The following is a 22088-nucleotide window of genomic DNA, read 5'->3' as shown; positions in this document are numbered from 1 at the left end:
TCAGATGTCGTTCCTCTTTGACACAGCCCGTATGTACAATCAAAAGTGTGGCAGGAACATATGTCAGCGAGCGCTTGAGAGGAATGACAAAGCGGACACGCCCACAACGCAGAACCGTGGACGCGGTAATTGGGAGGTGTCGCTGTGAACTTTCAAACGACACGCTTCTGACGGCGGCGCTGCTCAGACCGCCACGGTGAGAGCGTTACACAGGGTCAGAATAACATGGACCGCACTGAACAGAGTATTAGATGTGAGTGTGAGAGTGTGGAGCGGCTTCAAAGGCAGTTTGTCTCCTTCTCTGTCATCCGGAGTGTGAAGTCGGCCATGGGAACTGCCTTTGGGCCCTTTGCTTATTCAAAGGAAAAGGTTCGACTGAAACAGAGCAGCATTGTTTTTTAGCATGAATATAATACTAATGACAAACTAGAGAGTGTGTGCGAGCAGCAAACATTACAGCTGCTCATCTTTTCTCAGTAATCTTTTGTTTGTTGCTTTGGCATTAGAAGGTTTTCACTGTGAAGCAGCAGTCAATACAACAATAAACAGATGAAGGTTTATTTTTTATTTTTTAAACATAAATCACAATATCTACACAGCAGATCGCAAAGGAAAAGTCAAGTCTTAAAGCACTAAATCAATTCCCAAAGCTGGGCTAATACAGGACTTGTAAATCTCACTAAATAATAACTTGCGCTTTCCACTTTTGGCCAGGAAATATACATTTTTAAAAAGGCAACACAGCATTTTGGGAGTTTAGGCAAGAGTTTTTTGATAAGTTGTTTCGCGAGCCCGCCAACGTCAAAAACAGAGATTGTAAAAAAAATAAAAATAATATTTTTCCTGTATTCGCGGATTTTACGTTTTTTTGGCCAAAACCTCAATAAAAATAAAAATGTATTCTGCACCAGCTTCTCCGACAATTATCTGCACAAACCCGAGTTCGGCTCGCGCTCGCATTCATTGAACTCGTGTTTGAACGAGGAAATGAAGAATACGCGTCTTGACCGATTATATCAGAATAATTTTGTCGACATGTCCAGTTCGTCTGGAGTCACACGTTCTCTTCTGATCGCATTGTAAGGACGCTACTTCCCGATGAGTTGATCTGAGCTGCGCTCGAGCGTAGGAAAAATTACTGCGCCGTTGGATCAAATCACTGTGGCCAAATTTAAGCTGCTCAATAAGACATTTTCATTCATTGCACACTTTGTGTTCCTGTCAAGACTCAATAAAGTTCATCAAACCGACTTGTTTGGTCAAAAAATGATTCATTTTCTGAGAAGTTGTCAGTCTGGGACTACTTTCTGTCTGATCACTGTGAGTTCCACCTTCCATTAAACAGTTAGTTTATGACATTGAAGGTATTTTTGTACATCGCAGTATAATAAGAGTTATTTTCAATGTCTTGCATTGATAACTATAATGATGTAGATAATGTAGAGAGGTGGGAATAGGGCCTATATTCTAAGAATCCAAGAAAATTATTTAGAATAAAAATGTATTTTTAAATTCAACTCTCCAACTTTTGGATGGTAGAAATGTGATTTGATAAGGGAAAAATAAAATTTTATTTTTATTTTTATTCCGTCCTCCCCTTTTAAAAATGCCAAGGTGAAACAACAAATTAAAAAACTCTCGCCTTACTGAGCTCAACATTCCCATCGACGTCACAGGAAGTAAAAGAGAGACTCATTTTACCCTCAGGACTATAAAAATAATCTTGAAATTAAAATGTATAATTTAATAATATTTAATACAGATGGAGGGCAGCTAAAATTAATGTCGTTCAAATGCAGATTTTAGAAGGTAATGAATGAGTCAAGACACAAATAGAAATAGCCCGATTAAACATGTTTGAATTTATCGTTTAGATTTCTCATGCAATCAAGAGGGAAATCTGTCATTCTAGCATCTGAAAACCAACCAACAATCAATGTTTTCGCTGACGGGTTTTGGCTGGTCACCACCATGCCCAAAAGATACCGCCAGGTATTAAGATAACCGTGCGAGCGCCGCAGGCAAAAAGTACTACGGCGCTCGCTCGCACCGTGATCATAAAGCACTACGGCCACCGTGCGAGCGAGTGCCGTAGTACTTTCTGCTCGCGCTGCCTACAGCGCTCAACCGTACTTTTCTCGAGCGCCTGCATGGTTTGTCCCACCGCCATGCTTCAACCTAAGCCCAGCGAGAACACTGAACAATACAACAATAAAACTGTGATTCTGAAAGTATTTAGGATGAAAAATAATGTCATGTGTGTGTCATGGACATTAGCTACTACATAGACGCCAAACTTACTTTCTGGAACCCGAGGAGTCGCCGCAGTGGACAGTGGACAGTTGAGCTCCGTTAGATGTGCGTAACAAAAATAAAGATATTGAATTTGTTGTAACATATAAGCTTTTCTTTAATAAATCCTTTTTTGGGTCGGTGGCCCATTCCAGACGTATAATACTGTATTTCCCGAACTATAAGGCACACTTAAAAGCCTTTAATATTCGACAAAAACGACAGTGCGCCTTATAATCCAGTGCGTCTTATATACGGATTAATTCTGGTTGTGTTTACTGACCTCGAAGCGATTTTGTGTTGTACACGTTTTGTTTCGCTAAATGCGCCTTATAGTCCAGTGCGCCTTATAGTGCGGAAAATACGGTACAATGTTTCCATATGTACAACGCTGTTACGGTTTTATCAAAGAGTTTATTTAACACCGGATTATTTTTTAATTCCACAGTTTCACAGACATTCAGCATGAGTTTTTCCAACCTGGGCCATTGCTTTATATAAAATAGAAAAATTGACTTGAGAATAATCATTACATATGGTGAGGAGTATTGCTTTGATTACCGCACTATGTCGACATGTGTACAGTGGATCTTGGCGGATCAGAAGCGTCCCTCTTACATCGTGGAGGACCCTCGTGTTCACATGGCCTGTCTGATTGTCTCCAGACTCTTCTCGATGCTGTCGAGCACTTCCACGGCCGCTTGAGGGATCCTGGTGCCGGGGCCGAAGATGGCGCACACTCCGCTTGCGTACAAGAACTCGTAGTCCTGCCAACCAAAAACATCCACTTCAAGAACGGAAATATTCATACGCTAAATGCACAATATGTAACTTGGGCGTCTCCATGGTGATGCTATTGCTTTGCCTGGAATGCTACACGCTGTGGCTATGAACATTTTGAAACTACAGGCGTTTCTATGGTTACAAATACCCTGGCAAACATGCTTTCGTGAGTGGGCTCGCATCTCCACGAGCTTCTTCTGAATGCACTCGTGGTGTCACCTGCCCGTCTCCATGGGGATAGAAACGCAATAACATCTCCAGCAGGTGGCGAACCCTCCAATGTTAAGATAAGATAATGTTTTTGTGCAACTGTGGATAAATTTAAGGTCGTTTGATTATTTTTTAAAAGAAAATAAATCCCCATTACTTTGGTAAAAACTAGACTTATCAACATTTATTGGCAATGATTTGTGATTTGTGTAATGCTTTAAAATAAGATTCCTTAGAAAACCATTTATAACACATTAATAAGCACTAGTTATTTGTTTATAAGGAGTTATGAGGTATTTACAAGTATTTATCACTTGGTTCTCAAAAACTGTTTATTAATGCTTTTACAAAGATTTTGTAATTTAATTTAACACCAGAAGTTTTAACATTTATGTAAGTTGTAAAAGTGTTCATAAACAAATAACTAGCGCTTATTAAGGCCTTATTTTAAAGCATAACCCAAAATTATTTACACCTAGTTTCACCAATATTGAATGATTATAATTAGGATTAAAGTTTGATTCATTGTGCACCACAAACTTTGACATTCCAGGACATTTTTTCTTTAAATTATTGGGTTTAATGTGATTATTCAGGTCACAATGTGATCGTACAAAGTGAAAATAATAATCGTGATCATTATAGAAGCAAAAAAAAGTTATTTCGGTTCAATCCAGACAAAAAAGTAACCCTTAAAATGAATGTACAATGTAATGCTTCTGTTAACTTACACCATTATAAGTGTATCATCAACTCATTCACTTTATCACTCAGAAAGTTTGTTTTGATAAAGATTGATAGAGAAATTGTACTCTTGATTTGAAAATGAAGTGATTTACTATTGTTTTGTCTGGGTGTCAAAGACTGTGAATAATTCCCAAATCGTGATGTTTCTTCTCACATTATTCATGACACAGCTGCACATTATAAAAATAAAAACACACATCTGTGGCAGTCGATTACATCAGACACAATAGAAACCCCATTAAAAAATGTTCAGTAGATTGGTGCCCCATAATTATTCCACGCTGAAACGTATTGAGAGTCTGTGTCCTTTCATGGATACAATGTTATAGATATATACTAAATTACTTTTCTAACATTAAAGGAGTGGTAACCAATTACACCCCAAGCCTTTCCGAACAATACAGAGGCTTAATCAATAGCACTTTTGAATTCTGGAGAAAAAAGGAAAAGGGGAAATAAGTGTGGATAATAATTACTCCAATGAGCAGAATGTCAACAAGGCTCTTTTCTGAGGAGAGCGGTTATCTCGAATAGCCGCGGCAGACGCACTAAAGAACCGTAATCTAATACTTGAGGCAAAGTGTTGTTGTTTTTCCAAAACACACGCTTGGAACCGCAGTTTAGAGATGGAATAACTGGCCGTGTGCAGGTTTGGTCCAAAAAGAGAATGTGCGAGTGCATTCTGGGCAGCTCATGGAGCCAAAAAATGTATAATAGAGTAGAAAAAAAACATATACAAGTCGCACTGGAGTATAAGTCGCAAATTGGGGCATTTTATTTGATAAAATCCAGGACCAAGAACAGACATTTCATCTTGAAATGCAATTTAAAATAATAACAGATGAGAGAACATGGTGAATAGGTGTACGTATGCTAACGCTAACACCTTCAGCTACATGAGGCACAGACAGAACTGTGGTAAGTGTCTGGTATGTTAACGTAACATATTAACAGTTATTCAGATAACTATAGCATAAAGAACATGCTAACAAGTTTACCAAAGCATCAGTTTTACCCCAAATCACTAAATCCATTGAATTCTTCTTCCTCTGTGTCACTTCTAAACAACTCCACAAACTCCAGAGGAAGAGGAAGTGCAGATTCTTCTTCTGCATCGCTTAGAGCCTAGAGCGCCCTCTTGTGGTTGCCAGTGTGAAACTAACGACCTATTTTTCTATTGGTGACGCTATCGCAGTGTCAGACATGCAGAAAGAGTACATTTTAGGTTCAATGTAGGACGGGCCCAGCTGATCTTGTCACATGTCGATGATTCGTCCTGGTTTGGTGCTTCCGAACATCAATCAGTCTGGTGCGGTTGCGCCAAGCCTCAAAGACTCTTTATGTAACAGAGACATAACTAATGTCTAATAGGCTCCTAGACTACCAGTTTTCGCTGGTGATTTTTATAAGTCGCACTATAATAAACACATTTTATTAGAAAGATCACGAGGCATTGCCACCGATAACGATCAAACAGCCTTTGTAAATGGAGAACGTATTGGGAAACTGGTCTAGCGAGTGGTCAGAGATGTTTGTGAGCCGTGGAGGAAGAAGTGCTCAATTTTATGACTTTTTCTAAAGTATTTCAGTAGTTTTTAATGCGATACTTTTGTCTTAGTATTTTTTGGCTCCTGTATCTAGACTTAAGATACTTGAAATAATTGCCGTTAAAACAAACCAGTGCAATATAACAAACACATAAAATGACGGCTGGTTTAGCGGTTCTGAACATCTCACTAAATGTTTCTACTGCTTTCAAACAACAACATGCCAGCTGCTGTAGGTAAGAAAAGCCAACTTGCTTTAAAGATGAAAATGGGATTTAATTAAGTTAATTTAAGATGAATCAATTCAAAACCAAAAGATGTAATAACCAATAATGATTCTGAACGGACAAAACAAGATAAATAGAACCAAGAATAATCAAAAGAGATGGTGTCCGAGCACGGTGAGTGAACAACACGTCCAAGTATTTCACAAAGATTTGGAAATTGATTGAGGCGTAAAATGTTGAGATCTTGAATTTTTTTGTCATCAAAAGTGATTGAATAGATTTCCTAATTTTTATTGATTTATATTTGTTTGCACACAACTTGAACTCATAAGCTTTATTTCAACAAGAAAGGGCTAAAAGATTGTTTCACCAGGTCAGTAACTGTAAGAAAAATGTACAAAAAATAACTTTTCAGTCCATTTCAATAATGTAGAGCAGTGTAAATGTAGCAAAGTGAAGTAAAAGTAAAAGGTTTCCAGTAAAATACAGATCGCTAAAACACTTCTACTTTTGTACTTTGTTACTTGGAACGTAAGCCTAAAGCAAAAGCAAATTTTGAAGTGCGATATATTGCTGCAAAAGAATATAACAATATCAAAACCCAACAGCTACATAATCTCATAAAACATAAAAAGATTTTGGAGAGGTGTGATAAAATGTGAATATATGATTATATTTCTGTGATGTATTTTATCTGCATAATAGTGATATTTTATTTTGGAGGGAGACTTCCAGTGTGCTCAGATGACGTGGCAGAGAGGGGGAGATAAGGGGGGTCAACAAGACAGGAGAATGGGGAGAAGAAAGCGTTCAGAGGACGCTCTGAACTGATGAATTAAGCAAAACTAAACCCAGCTGGTTTTAAATTTTAGTATTTGAGAGCTCTGTAGAACAAATTTTAAGGGGTTTTGTTTTGATTGACAACAATCAATTATAAAAAAAATATTAAATTTGATAAGAGATGAAGATGAATTCAGATTTTTATAGATGGCCAATATTTTGGGGAATGTGATCACAGACAGGACACTTCCTGTCCCCGACATAGAATACAAAAGTTGTGTTTTTACGGTATCGTGTTTTTTGAGTGCACAGAACAAACCTACGTTTTGTTTTGTTTTATTTTTGGACTTGACAAAATTATCTTTTTGGACTTAATGCATGACTAGATGAAAGTACAGGACGAAAAGACAGATGTGTTTTTAAATTTAGAATCGAATGCAGGCACAGGCCTGGAAGTGATAATATGGGTAACTGAGTGACTACTGATGTTTTTGGACATAAGACTAGAATGGGCAGTAAGTAAAGTGATAGTAAATGTATATCAGTAACTTATTTATTTGTATTATCATGAGGAAACCTCGTATTGCATATAGACGTAAGTGAGGGAATAAGTTAAATAGTGACGTCCAATGCCCTCCCAGGAAAGACATGACTGGGTCATTAACTAAAGCAATTGACGCAGAAGTGGGGGGACATGGGACATACATGTGTTTATTAACTAACAGGGTGACAACAGGACACCAAGTCATAAAGGATAGTCAGAGATAAGGGGCTATTGACTGGCAAAGAATCTGGAGGACTCAGGATGGAGCAGATGTTGTTATCTTTACGGATCACAGGGACACCAACAGCAACACCTCAGGGGGAGGGTTGACTGATGAGTAATAAGAAAAGTTAACATTAACAGGGAAAGAATTTGACATTCTAAAGTAAATACCTGAAGGATTGTTGAGATTCAATCAAGAATTGAATAGATTTAAATAAGACAATATCATCTAAATGTAGACGCTATAGAAGTTATGAAACCAGTGATAACAGGACTTAAACATTATAGGACTCAGGACGGAGGCAAGAGATGGTTAGACTACAAGAAAGAGAGAAAGTAAAAGCAGGTTTAGAAATTTGGAAATGGGTGTTTCCTCCGTTACGAGAGGAAGACAGAGGGGAAGACAGAGAGAGACAGAGAGGAAGACAGAGAGAGGGAAACAGAGAGGAAGATGCGGCGTTACAAAGAAAAGACAAAGAAAGTAGGCAACAAGGAGAAAAACAGGTTGATAAAATGACATGCCTTATAACCAAGGGGAAGGTTTAAAATCATTTTGATTTTTAATACACATATAGACTTGTTAGAACAAACTAATACACAATGTTGTAAAGCACCACATGAGCAGGGGTGAGAGATTGAGTTTGAAACTCACCTGAAGCACATATAAAAGATTAGAACATATTACATTAGATGGGTGATTTTATTCAGGCCACACAAACAGAGGAGATGTGAAATTTTATGTTAATACTCTAAGTTGTGAACTGACCCTTAAGGCCAGCTCAACGGAGAATTATTGAGATAATTAGGCCCGAGCGCCACAAGCTGGCGAGAGGCCTATTAGTCTCGTAAGGCCGTGCGAAGCTCGCCCACTTCCAAACACTCACTAACGCACTCGTTAGTGAGTGTTTGGAAGTGGGCGAGTGGGCGTGCATACTAATTAGTTGTAGGAAAATGGAACATTACCGTTGTAAACGGGCGAAGCCCGTGCAAAAGTTCGCACTAAACGAGCACTTTACATTGAGATGACGACCGCGAAGCTTTATATGCACTTTATTATGCATATAAAGCACTCATTTGCGCTAAGTACCTCACGAATACGTTCCCCATCTCTTGCATGTTCCGTGCATATAAGCATGTAATGCAAAAATTTAACATTATTACTGTATAGAGGGCCAAAAACACAAAGTGGGCGGAGCCCACTCAAAATTAACGAAAGTACCCGTCAGTGACCAGGGACCCACACCATGAGGTAGGAAAGCGCGAGCGCTTTCCGAAAATGTATAGTTTATGATATTTGAAAAATGGGAAACATTGTTTTCGCATCGGAATATTCTTCTTCTTTCTTTCTTTCTTCTCGGGACCAACCCCCCTATTCTTCACCCAGTGAACATTGACGAAAAGTCACAAAAATTTGCACACCTCTAAAAATCGTGCCTCTCTACATTCTGGCTATTTCCCTTTTCTAAAATAAAAAAAAATGGCGCGTCAGCGCCCCCAAATGTACCAAAAATGCATTGAGAGATGGGAAATGACCAAAAAAAAATCTGATCGTAGAATCATAAAATTTGGCGCAGAGGTAGATGGTGACAAGAGAAGTAAAAAATATTACGGCAACGCCGTCCGCCCAACCAAATGTCGGCCATATTGCTTCGAAAATGGCTAAACATGACTTCGGAGTTTTTCCAAACGTCGTACTTTTACGAACTCCTCCCAGGGCGTTGGCCCTAAAAAGCTGAAATTTGGTGAAAATGCTACTGAGGAGTGGGACATCAAAAGTTATCCAAATTACATTGATACCTGTTACGGTCTCTGTGCGGCGAAGCCGCAAACTGTAGCAAGAATTTCAGAAATCTCCCAAATTTTACATTTCTGCCGTTTGCGCAGATAAAGTCCGAATTGCGTCAAATTAGAATCAGTTGTTAAACTCTTTGCCCTAAACCTACTTGAAGTGAAATACATTAATTTGGAGCCACAGCGCTCCCTACAGATTTTAGATGGAGGTTAAATATTTAGTTTTGCGAAATTATATGAAATTTGATACACAACTCAATTTTGGCATCCCCATCAAAAAAGTCAATGAGACCCATGTCATAATTGTTATGGCTTTGCCGTAACGATGACAGAAACCTTCCATGTTATTCCAATGGGGAAATCGCCAGAACATGTTTACACTTTAGACTTTCACAAACTCCTCTTAGGGCGTCAGCCCTATTAACCTGAAATTTGGTGAGACTCATCTTCAGGGGTGGACCATCAAAAGTTATCCACATTTTTATTCAAAGAGTCACGGTGTCTGTGCGGCAAAGCCGCACATTTTGCCAAGAATTCAAAATAAAATTGCTTTTTGATGGTAAAACAAAGGGGAGAAGATGTGACAGCGTCACAGATTCAGCAGTAGATGTAATAAAAGGACAATTGGGGCGCGTTAGCGCCCCCTCCTCTTGCGTCGTGGCGAGGGCCGATCATTACCGCTTGCGGCTATATTTATTATTATTGTTTGATGTATTTGTATTGCGCGCACACACACACACACACACACACACACACACACACACACACACACTCTTTTGGATTACAGACACAGACACATTGGCCCAGCGCCGTGGAAGGGGGGGCTCAGCCAGGGATGTGACCACTGAACTGTGAAATGTCAAGAGGTGACATTGCGGAGTTGGAGTGACAGACGCAATTCCATCTCTTCCTTGATTAGTGAACTATACTATCTGGATTATTGAATTTTGGTTAAATGTAGAAGTTTGAGAAATGGGCAAAGCCATATCTCAAAAAGGAGGGATATGTACGTGTAAACAAATATTCCGAATCAATAATTACAAAAAAAAATTGTAAACAAGAAAACTGTTTGAAATACACTGAACTGTCGAAAAGACTTTGTTTATCACCGCAGCAAAACGTGGAGATGTGGTGTTTACAGAGACGAGCCAGGTGGACGAGCCAGGTGGACGGAGCCACACCGTGTCGTCCTCACACCGACCATTGGAGGACGAGAACATGGGTGCTCTCATGGGAAAGTGAGAGAAATGTCTGGACAACACAGCGGCAGATCCATAACATCGCAGACGCAGGACTTCGTTTGTATGAGTTTTGTCCAGAGTCTACGGTAGAGTACGATACTCTACTACAATGGACGGGAGACAGATTCTACAGTACGCAAAGTACTATACTCTGCTACGATGAACGAGAGCCAGAGGCTACGGTGCGCAGAGTACCATACTCTGTGGAAAAAGAATCAACAGTTATCATCATCACAGCGATGACGATAATATGGGTGCTGAACACCTGTATTATGCGCCGGACAAACGGTAACATGTGAAAAAAGAGACAGCAGAGAGGCGAAGGTAATCTCGCCCAATCAGGACAATCGGGACAATCGATCAACATACACAGACATGGAAAATAGAGGGAAGAAAATAAGTGATCAACTTGAAGAAAGGTTATGAAATGTACAATTGACATGACAGTAGCTGAAGAAACACAATGGCATATTATACAGCCACTGTTGTTTAAACTAATTAAGAGTTTTTTTTATCTGCTACAACATAACTACATGCAATGTTAATGAGATTATGAATTGAGATGGGAAATGTACCAGTTCATATGTGTCATAGGTGTGACCGAAGCGAGCAGCGGAAGAAGGTCTCTTAAGAAGCCAAGCGAGGACGTATGGTGGTGTGGGGACACAGTGCTGAGAAGGCACTTGGAGGCAAAGGGTGTAGGACGATGTGCCTATGTATCCCTTTTGTGGCCAGCCATGGTCATAACAAAGACCAGCATCACCCAGAACCATACCGCAGGGTCAAGGTCGAGAGGTTGGTGGACAATCTGGTTCCAGTAGCACCTGATACTACGTATTTGATTCTATTGGGGTGTCCAGAGAGGTCCCTGACGAGTCAAAGTGACTGACCAGAGAGCAGCGGGTTTAAGGGCTTTCCGCTTGTACTTCTATATTTTCCATCACACCGCGCAAAATTATAGACAAGATAAATTGTCTGTTTGTCAAATTACAGAGATTGACCAATCTGACTCAAAATTTAGGACAGTAATGCAGTAGAAATGTTGTGGGCCGAGAGAAAAAAAGTGCGTTCAATGTTGAAGACTGTGCATTACTTTTTGAGTGTAAAAGTGTCATTTTAACACCTATATGAAAGACATGTTGAAAACTGAAAAGAGTAATGTGTTTGGCATATGAGACAGTAGACTAATGCTTTGATAAACAGGAGGGAAGTGTGATAAAATGTGAATATATGATTATATTTCTGTGATGTATTTTATCTGCATAATAGTGATATTTTATCTGCATCATTAGTCTAAGAGAAGAACGGGTGTGTGACAAACTGCATTTGTGAAGGGGTCGTAAAGATGGGCCAAAGGATGTTTACCCTAGGGGGGTGACAGCCCAGAGGAGTTTGGGTAATGTTTACCCAAGGCTTTATCTCTACGGAAAAATACCAAGTGTCTTGATGTGAGGCTGACCAATGAGAAATGTGACCCGCCTATTCCAGAATATCTAGTAAAACCAACCAGCATGGGAAAAAACGGGATGAGACGCAGGAGGATCACGCAGGCTGCTTACAACAGCTTGCGTGATCAGTCCCGGCGTTTTCTCCCAAGCTTGCCATACAAATGTCTGATATTTCTGTGTCGTTTCATATTCTAAGTTGAATTGTGTTCTCGATGTGTTACGGAATAGCATCGGTGTATGTCTGATTCCATGACAAGAGGACAGGGTGAAATGGGGAATGAGAGAGGGGAGGACATGCAGCAAATTGTCGGAGTCAGGATTCAAACTCAGTCAGTTCTTTTCTCTGGGTATGTAATAAATAGCCGAATTAAACATTTTTGTACTTTTTTTTGCACTTTTATCCATAATCATTAGTCATAAAACGTGATATACAAAAAAATACATTTCAAAAACTACAAAAACACACATGTATAACATCATTCCCATCTTGTATAAAAAGGTACACACAATAATTACTGTTTCAGCTATTATGTATTGAGCAATGAGTCGATATAGTAAGACATTTACGATCATGCCTGGACCCGCCCTTAGGCCTGATCCTTTGTGCTCTACCAACCTGTGGTGGAATGACCCCTCCGCAGATGACCAGGATGTCGGGCCGGTTGAGTATGCGCAGCTCCTTGATGAGTTCGGGGACCAGCGTTCGGTGTCCGGCCGCCAGAGTGCTCACGCCGACGCAGTGCACGTCCGCGTCCACCGCCTGCTGCGCCACCTCCATCGGGGTCTGCAAGAAGCACACCGCCATCAACGAGACGCTCTACAACACCGGGGTCTGGTAGAAGCACACCGCCATCAACGAGAAGCTCTACAACACCCGGGTCTGCGAGAAGCACACCGCCATCAACGAGACGCTCTATGACACCGGGGTCTGCAAGAAGCACACCGCCATCAACGAGACGCTCTACAACACCGGGGTCTGCAAGAAGCACACCGCCATCAACGAGACGCTCTACAACACCGGGGTCTGCAAGAAGCACACCGCCATCAACGAGACGCTCTACAACACCGGGGTCTGCAAGAAGCACATCGCCATCAACGAGACGCTCTATGACACCGGGGTCTGCGAGAAGCACACCGCCATCAACGAGACGCTCTACGACACCGGGGTCTGCAAGAAGCACACCGCCATCAACGAGACGCTCTACAACACCGGGGTCTGCAAGAAGCACACTGCCATCAACAAGACGCTCTACAACACCGGGGTCTGCAAGAAGCACACCGCCATCAACAAGACACTCTACAACACCGGGGTCTGCAAGAAGCACACCGCCATCAACGAGACGCTCTATGACACCGGGGTCTGCGAGAAGCACACCGCCATCAACGAGACGCTCTACAACACCGGGGTCTGCAAGAAGCACACCGCCATCAACGAGACGCTCTACAACACCGGGGTCTGCAAGAAGCACACCGCCATCAACGAGACGCTCTATGACACCGGGGTCTGCGAGAAGCACACCGCCATCAACGAGACGCTCTACCACACCGGGGTCTGCGAGAAGCACACCGCCATCAACGAGACGCTCTACAACACCGGGGTCTGCAAGAAGCACACCGCCATCAACAAGACGCTCTACAACACCGGGGTCTGCAAGAAGCACACCGCCATCAACAAGACGCTCTACAACACCGGGGTCTGCAAGAAGCACACCGCCATCAACAAGACGCTCTACAACACCGGGGTCTGCAAGAAGCACACCGCCATCAACAAGACGCTCTACAACACCGGGGTCTGCGAGAAGCACACCGCCATCAACGAGACGCTCTACAACACCGGGGTCTGCAAGAAGCACACCGCCATCAACAAGACGCTCTACAACACCGGGGTCTGCAAGAAGCACACCGCCATCAACAAGACGCTCTACAACACCGGGGTCTGCGAGAAGCACACCGCCATCAACGAGACGCTCTACAACACCGGGGTCTGCAAGAAGCACACCGCCATCAACGAGACGCTCTACAACACCGGGGTCTGCAAGAAGCACACCGCCATCAACGAGACGCTCTATGACACCGGGGTCTGCGAGAAGCACACCGCCATCAACGAGACGCTCTACCACACCGGGGTCTGCGAGAAGCACACCGCCATCAACGAGACGCTCTACAACACCGGGGTCTGCAAGAAGCACACCGCCATCAACGAGACGCTCTACAACACCGGGGTCTGCAAGAAGCACACCGCCATCAACGAGACGCTCTACAACACCGGGGTCTGCAAGAAGCACACCGCCATCAACAAGACGCTCTACAACACCGGGGTCTGCAAGAAGCACACCGCCATCAACAAGACGCTCTACAACACCGGGGTCTGCGAGAAGCACACCGCCATCAACGAGACGCTCTACAACACCGGGGTCTGGAAGAAGCACATCGCCATCAACGAGACGCTCTACAACACCGGGGTCTGCAAGAAGCACACCGCCATCAACGAGACGCTCTATGACACCGGGGTCTGCGAGAAGCACACCGCCATCAACGAGACGCTCTATGACACCGGGGTCTGCGAGAAGCACACCGCCATCAACGAGACGCTCTACAACACCGGGGTCTGCAAGAAGCACACCGCCATCAACAAGACGCTCTACAACACCGGGGTCTGCAAGAAGCACACCGCCATCAACGAGACGCTCTACAACACCGGGGTCTGCAAGAAGCACACCGCCATCAACGAGACGCTCTATGACACCGGGGTCTGCAAGAAGCACACCGCCATCAACAAGACGCTCTACAACACCGGGGTCTGCGAGAAGCACACCGCCATCAACGAGACGCTCTACAACACCGGGGTCTGGAAGAAGCACATCGCCATCAACGAGACGCTCTACAACACCGGGGTCTGCAAGAAGCACACCGCCATCAACGAGACGCTCTATGACACCGGGGTCTGCGAGAAGCACACCGCCATCAACGAGATGCTCTATGACACCGGGGTCTGCAAGAAGCACACCGCCATCAACAAGACGCTCTACAACACCGGGGTCTGCAAGAAGCACACCGCCATCAACAAGACGCTCTACAACACCGGGGTCTGCAAGAAGCACACCGCCATCAACGAGACGCTCTATGACACCGGGGTCTGCGAGAAGCACACCGCCATCAACGAGACGCTCTACAACCTCCATGTGCAGGGTTCTCCGGCAAATATGGACAATATGGCTTTCAATATTAATTTCCAGGAGATAAACATTACAGACTTTCATATTCCCATGCCGTCTAACACAAAGAAAGTCTAATTTGTTTTACACAGACACACACATCTCAATGGAGGCGCAGAGTACACACACATTTACATAACAAACAGCATAATAACAGCAAAAGGAATAATGGATGAGATTGTCTTTGATCATGCCACTCAGACATAAAAAGACTAAAAAGAAAAGAAAAGCAAAGCAAAGAAAGTAGTCATTGAACTACAAGTTGATATATGACAGGTGCATTCACTACTACAGTGCTGCGTATGTACTATGGAGTATATTATTCATAAACTCTGCAGAGCACCAGCCTCGGGAGGATATAGATACAGTGCTTTTCTTTATCTCCGTGCCGAATTCTCAAAGAGTTACTGTGGTCAAAGAATCTGCATTCAAACGGCGAATCTGTGGTCCAGACCTTGAAAATTCACCTTGAACCATTGTATAGGACAGACTATAATCCTGCAGTATTAACATATCATTATATAGGCCAACGCAAGAGAAGCAGAAAATCTATACATTCTAATGAACTATAATAGTAGAGGAAAGTTGATATAGTTTATATAAACTTTCCTCTAGGTTGCAGCGTGCCTTCCTTCATGGCTCTAAGATCCACCATGATATATAGAACAAATAATGTGCCACTTTCTAATAAAACATTTCCTGTAGCTCCCAGCATGCCTTGCTCCACCATTTGAACTAAATCCAGATTGACATGACAGTGCTAATGAGGTTAGCTGTAAAAACAATGCTTTGATGGTGAAATATAGTTTTTGGCTAAATTAATAATTGCTAACCTCGCCAGCAAGATGGATTCACGCAATTCTCTCATTCATCCATCTTGTCTGTTTGATGTCCACACCAGTGGTAAACGGGCCAATCACATGCCATTTAGGTCCCCCAGGCGGGACAGGACCAATCACAGAGCAGCATTGTGGTTTGGGCCATTTTGTTTTTCAAAAAGACAACAGCAGTTTGTACATTTGTGGATGAGAGGATGACACTGCATGGAGTCTACTGGGCAGGGGAAGGAAAGTAACACATTCCTGAACACTGTATCCCTGAACACTGTATCCCTGAACACTGCATTCCTGAACACTGCATTCCTGAACACTGCATTCCTGAACACTGCATTCCTGAACACTGCATTCCTGAACACTGCATTCCTGAACACTGCATTCCTGAACACTGCATTCCTCAACACTGTATTCCTCAACACTGCATTTCTGAACACTACATTTCTGAACACTACATTTCTGAACACTGTATTTCTGAACACTGTATTCCTGAACACTGTATTCCTGAACACTGTATTCCTGAACACTGTATTCCTGAACACTGTATTCCTGAACACTGTATTTCTGAACACTGTATTTCTGAACACTACATTTCTGAACACTGTATTTCTGAACACTGTATTCCTGAACACTGTATTCCTGAACACTGTATTCCTGAACACTGTATTCCTGAACACTGTATTTCTGAACACTGTATTTCTGAACACTGTATTCCTGAACACTGTATTCCTGAACACTGTATTCCTGAACACTGTATTCCTGAACACTGTATTTCTGAACACTGTATTTCTGAACACTACATTTCTGAACACTGTATTCCTGAACACTGTATTTCTCAACACTGTATTTCTGAACACTGCATTTCTGAACACTGTATTCCTGAACACTGCATTTCACACAATTTTTCTGCTTCTTCTGCTGTTGAGAGGCTTCGACCAATCAGCGTGAAGTATTTTTTTTAACATGCTGATGACGGCTTCCCGTGATACACTTCCCAGATTGATTCATGTGAAGAACTCAATTCATAGAGAAACAGATCAATCTGGCGTGAGTCAGATTAAATCATTATCAATAAATAAATGTAAATATGTTTGTTGGACAACATACACTTTCTGTTCAACATAAAAAGCTGATCAGTCGGATCAGTCGGAGCTGCACAATTCTCATGAGTTTGAAAACACAAACCTGTTACCGAAATTACCGATATAGTAATATAGGAAAATGTAGAAATGGCATAAAAAGTAATTTGTGCTTTTCTAACCTGAAACAGGGGCCCGATGTCCACATCAAAGCCCAGGTCTGCAAATCCAGTGGCGATGACTTTGGCCCCTCTATCGTGTCCATCCTGCCCCATTTTAGCCACCAGAAGTCTAGGATTCCGACCTTCAAGTTTATTAAATTCGACAACTCTGCAACAACAAAAACAACAACCAACAAATAAATTTATTTTATCACAAGAAACACATTTAAAATGGGTTTAGTTTTTACCTGTTGTGAGCAAAGGCGATCTCTTCGTGCTCGCCGAACTCGCTGCGATAGGCTCCACTCACCATGCGAGTGCTGGCTTTGTGCTCGCCGAAAACCTTCTTCATGGCATCAGTGATTTCTCCCACTGAGCATCTGAAGATCAAATATGCAAACACTATTAAAAAGGACAGGCACTTTTCAGGCTTGAGGTTAAAAAGGTCAACTTTTTGGCCAGAATGTTCCGTAGAGGCATTACATGTATTTTTCTCTATCACTAAGATCAGGGCTAGATCAGACAAATTGGATTTCCCCCGTTTCGAGATAATTATACATATATTAAAAAAAAGAACTAAGTAAAGTAGTTACGGTAGTTAGTATACTTATTACTTACCGTAAAATAAAGTAGATTTTTTTTTTTTTTAACCCAAAGTTGATATTTTGCACTAAGAACTAAATAAAACATTATTGAGTTATAAGTAACAAGTCAGGAACATTTTCTTTCATGTAACAACTCCCAAAGCTAAAATAACAAACATCCTCTATAAGTTTTGTGCTGCCGTTGACGTAAAGATGTCTCACAGCAGTGGACTTTTAATAAGGCAGAAATAATAATACTTTTAATAAGGCAGAAATAATAATACTTTTAATAAGGCAGAAATAATAATACTTTTAATAAGGCAGAAATAATAATACTTTTAATAAGGCAGAAATAATAATACTTTTAATAAGGCAGAAATAATAATACTTTTAATAAGGCAGAAATAATAATACTTTTAATAAGGCAGAAATAATAGATACTATTAATAAGGCCAACATAATAGATGATTGACATGTTAAAGTGTGAACGTGATGCAATTAATTATGTCAAATGTCCCGCACAGGGCCTGTTTTGAATCTTTCCCTGACAGTAGTGACAAAGCTAAAACTATGTGGTTATTACTTCTACTTCTCAGACGACTGCAAGAAAAGAAAAGGCACAATGCAAACAGACAATGGCCGCACTGTGAGCATATATATTCACACACACACTCAATGTCTTTTGTCTGGCATCAGCCCCAGAACATCTTTAAAGAGGTAAAGAGCACATTTATAGACCTGGCTCGAGCAGCGTCCACGGCCAGCTCCAAAAGGTTTCCTTGTCTGGTCCGGGCGCATTCCTCGATGGCAGCGAGGCATCTCTGCGCCGCGTCTGGATCCCGGCTCTCACGAACCTACCAACAAAAGAGAGGAAACATCACAATGTTACGATAACATCATTTTCCGGACAATAAGCACCCTTTTTCATAGTTTTGGCCGGTGCGACTTATACTCCAGAGCGACATATATGTGATATTATTTATTATTTTCACACTGGCAACCACAAGAGGGCGCTCTAGGCTCTAAGCAACGCAGAAGAAGAATCTGCACTTCCTCTACCTCTGGAGTTTGTGGAGTTGTTTAGAAGTGACACAGAGGAAGAAGAATTCAATGGATTTAGTGATTTGGGGTAAAACTGATGCTTTGGTAAACTTGTTAGCATGTTCGTTATGCTATAGTTATCTGAATAACTTAATATGTTACGTTAACATACCAGACACTTACCACAGTTCTGTCTGTGCGTCATGTAGCTGAAGGTGTTAGCGTTAGCATACGTACACCTATTCACCATGTTCTCTCATCTGTTATTATTTTAAATTGCATTTCAAGATTAAATGTCTGTTCTTGGTCTTGGATTTTAGAAAATACATTTTCCCCAAAAATGCGACTTATATGTGTTTTTTTCTTCTCTATTATGCATTTTTTGGCTGGTGCGATTTATACTCCGGAGTGATTTATAATCCGTAAAATATGGTACATGAAAGATAACACAGGCGCTTAGAAAAGTGTGTGGCTCATGTCTCTAGTTCCCGCTCTTAAAGCCTTATATAGGTCACTTATTTAATCATTTACAGAAAAAAGGTTATCATGTCAAGCCCAGAACAAGAAAGAAAATGTTCTTATCTAGTGCAAAGAAAAGTTACGGTCTATAAATATTGAGCCTAATAACGTCATATATTGAATGATGAGTTGATGTAGTAACCACCGTGACAGGTAGGGCTGTGCCCATCGATACATTTTATAATCGATTTATCCGGCAATTATTCTTTTCATTAATCGATTCGTTGTCTCGATCGAAAAAAAAGGCCCGTGGATTGTCGTTTTGATTTTTTTTGACCAATATAAAGCTAAAGTGATGCTACACATATTTTTACACATTTACAATGATTTGACATTCTTGTAGTGGAGAGTGCAAGAATGTCTCTTAATAACGTACATAAATATGAATTACGTTTAATACATTCATGTTTTACTATAGTGTTCAATGGCACAGTCCACTTCTGCGGCCGATATTGAGATGTAAAAAGACATTTCTGTGCTCATTGACCTTCTGAATATGCTTATTACAGACAAGAGCGTTGTCTCTTTCCGTGGCGTTCACCAGAGCTCTTGACGTGATAATGAATACACGTCGTAATAACTAAGAAATGATCCTGGCTAATGTACTTTTTAGAGCCTGATAATTGAGCTCAGTCAAGGTTGCGTTTAAAGTGCCTCTGACAGGTATTTGTGGAGAAAACGTTGAAGAATCTGTAGAAAATGACAGGAAGTGACATCACACTAGAGATTCCAGTCAAATTTTATGCAAAATGTACACAAAGTTACAACTTTTTTGACTCTCTAAACATGAATTCAACAAATTAAAGTCACTCTCATATATTCTAATTTGTCAAATAAAAAGATTGTGACATTAGATGAGTTTTTGCCCAGTGTTTGCTGGGTAATTTCATAGTGTGATGTAATCAATTACAAACAGGAAGTGAAATTATAAACTTAAAAATGTACTATTCTGTGATTTAAAAAATAAAAACTGTTAGTAAAATTTAAAATATATTCATCTTAAATACATTTTAGTTCAATGAGTCTCTTCCAGCCTGTAGGGGGCATTTTAACTTTACCATAACGAACAGCCATCACTTGTAACATAAAGTTAATGAGATGTTATTATGAGGAAAAGTTTTCAAACTCTGCTATTGAGAATTAAAATTAAGTTTTACACAGGCACATTTGATCATAAACGACACGGACAAGAAAGTTCCGGAGAACGACGACACAAGACGACCTCCATCACCGCGAAGCCTTTAAGCCGTCAATCACCTTTTCAACAGCGGGAAAATGAAATGTACTTATTCACATTTTTCCTCCCACAACTTGACCTCAGCCGTCTTTTTAGTCCAGCCCACATCGTTTGGCTCAGTCGAACAATTCCGCACTATTCTCTGACCTTCTGACTGAAGAGCTCGTCAGCCCTTTGTAGCTCACCTTCTTCAGCTTGTCAAACTGTTTCTGTCGCACTGTGGTATTATCGATGGCCAGCACCTCCACGCTCTCCTCCTTCTCCAGACGGTACTTATTCACCCCGACGATGACCTCTGCGCCTGAAGAGACAGGCAGAAAAAATAACCATTCACGACAATATACTGCAAACCACAGAGGAACTACATGTGTAAACTCCTATCAAGAGGAAAAGAGAACTTTCTGGGTACATTTGATACAACAAGCGTTTAAAGGGGCACTTACCGTATTTTCCGGACTATAAGTCACACCTTTTTAGATAGTTTTGGCCGGGGTGCGACTTATACTCCGGAGCAACTTATATGTGAAATTATTAGTTATTTTTACTCTGGCAACCGCATTTCACATGTTGATTATTTTCACACTGGCAACCACAAGAGGGCGCTCTAGGCTCTAAGCGACGCAGAAGAAGAATCTGCACTTCCTCTACCTCTGGAGTTTGTGGAGTTGTTTAGAAGTGACACAGAGGAAGAAGAATTCAATGGATTTAGTGATTTGGGGTAAAACTGATGCTTTGGTAAACTTGTTAGCATGTTCTTTATGCTATAGTTATCTGAATAACTGTTCATATGTTACGTTAACATACCAGACACTTACCACAGTTCTGTCTGTGCCTCATGTAGCTGAAGGTGTTAGCGTTAGCATACGTACACCTATTCACCATGTTCTTTAATCTGTTATTATTTTACATTGCATTTAAAGATGAGAAGTCTGGTCTTGGATTTTATCAAATAAATTTCCCCCAAAAAATGCGGCTCATACTCCAGTGCGACTTATATATGTTCTTTTTCTCCATTATGCATTTTTTGGCTGGTGTGACTTATACTCCGGAAAATACGATATCTATGTCGAGGGGCATTTGAGGAAAAGCAAATACATCTCAATGAAACAAATACATCTAAAGAAAACAAATATAGCTCAAGAAAACAAATATATCTCATAAAAACAAATATATCTCATGAAAACAAATATATCTAATGAAAACAAACTAAGTGCACCTTCAAACGTCCATATGTGTCAAAATGGATGCAAAAAGAACATTCTAGATTGAAATTTCAAGTCACGTTGTGTAGTAATATTTAACTCTGTATTTAACATGATTGTATTTAAAATGAGTAGTGCAGAAATATCCCCTTATAGCTTCATTTGAAGGTTTATAACATAACCTTTTTAATGTTTTTTATATCAACCGTCTTTGTAGCATTTTTCAATATAAACTATATACTCAATATTCGAATTTTGCATATCTTAAAAAATCTAAAAAGAAATATATGAAAATCGAATTCAATTGTCGACCTTTAACGATAATCTCCAATAATATTTTGTCACTTTGTCTTACTTGAACTTTTTTTTTTTAGTAACATTGCCG

The 22088-nt window shown here is 40.9% G+C and overlaps 1 protein-coding gene across 1 annotated transcript in view; it reads right to left on the bottom strand.

The window, feature by feature from the left end:
* Positions 1–600: 600 nt before the first annotated feature.
* Positions 601–22088, bottom strand: part of mmut (methylmalonyl CoA mutase) — a 42664-nt gene continuing 21176 nt past the window's right edge. The window contains exons 7-12 of the mRNA XM_072440138.1: positions 20687–20802; positions 18443–18558; positions 17369–17500; positions 17142–17289; positions 12449–12616; positions 601–3059 (exon numbers count right to left, since the gene is read on the bottom strand). Of these exons, the coding sequence (XP_072296239.1) occupies positions 2931–3059; positions 12449–12616; positions 17142–17289; positions 17369–17500; positions 18443–18558; positions 20687–20802 (809 nt within the window). The 3' untranslated portion in view covers positions 601–2930. The remainder of the gene's footprint in view (positions 3060–12448; positions 12617–17141; positions 17290–17368; positions 17501–18442; positions 18559–20686; positions 20803–22088) is intronic.

The sequence above is a fragment of the Eucyclogobius newberryi genome, unplaced genomic scaffold (genome assembly GCF_026437365.1).
Source record: "Eucyclogobius newberryi isolate DKJ021-1_F unplaced genomic scaffold, fEucNew1.0.hap1 SCAF_1, whole genome shotgun sequence".
NCBI lineage: Eukaryota > Metazoa > Chordata > Actinopteri > Gobiiformes > Gobiidae > Eucyclogobius > Eucyclogobius newberryi.
This window is presented reverse-complemented; position numbering and strand designations above follow the sequence as displayed.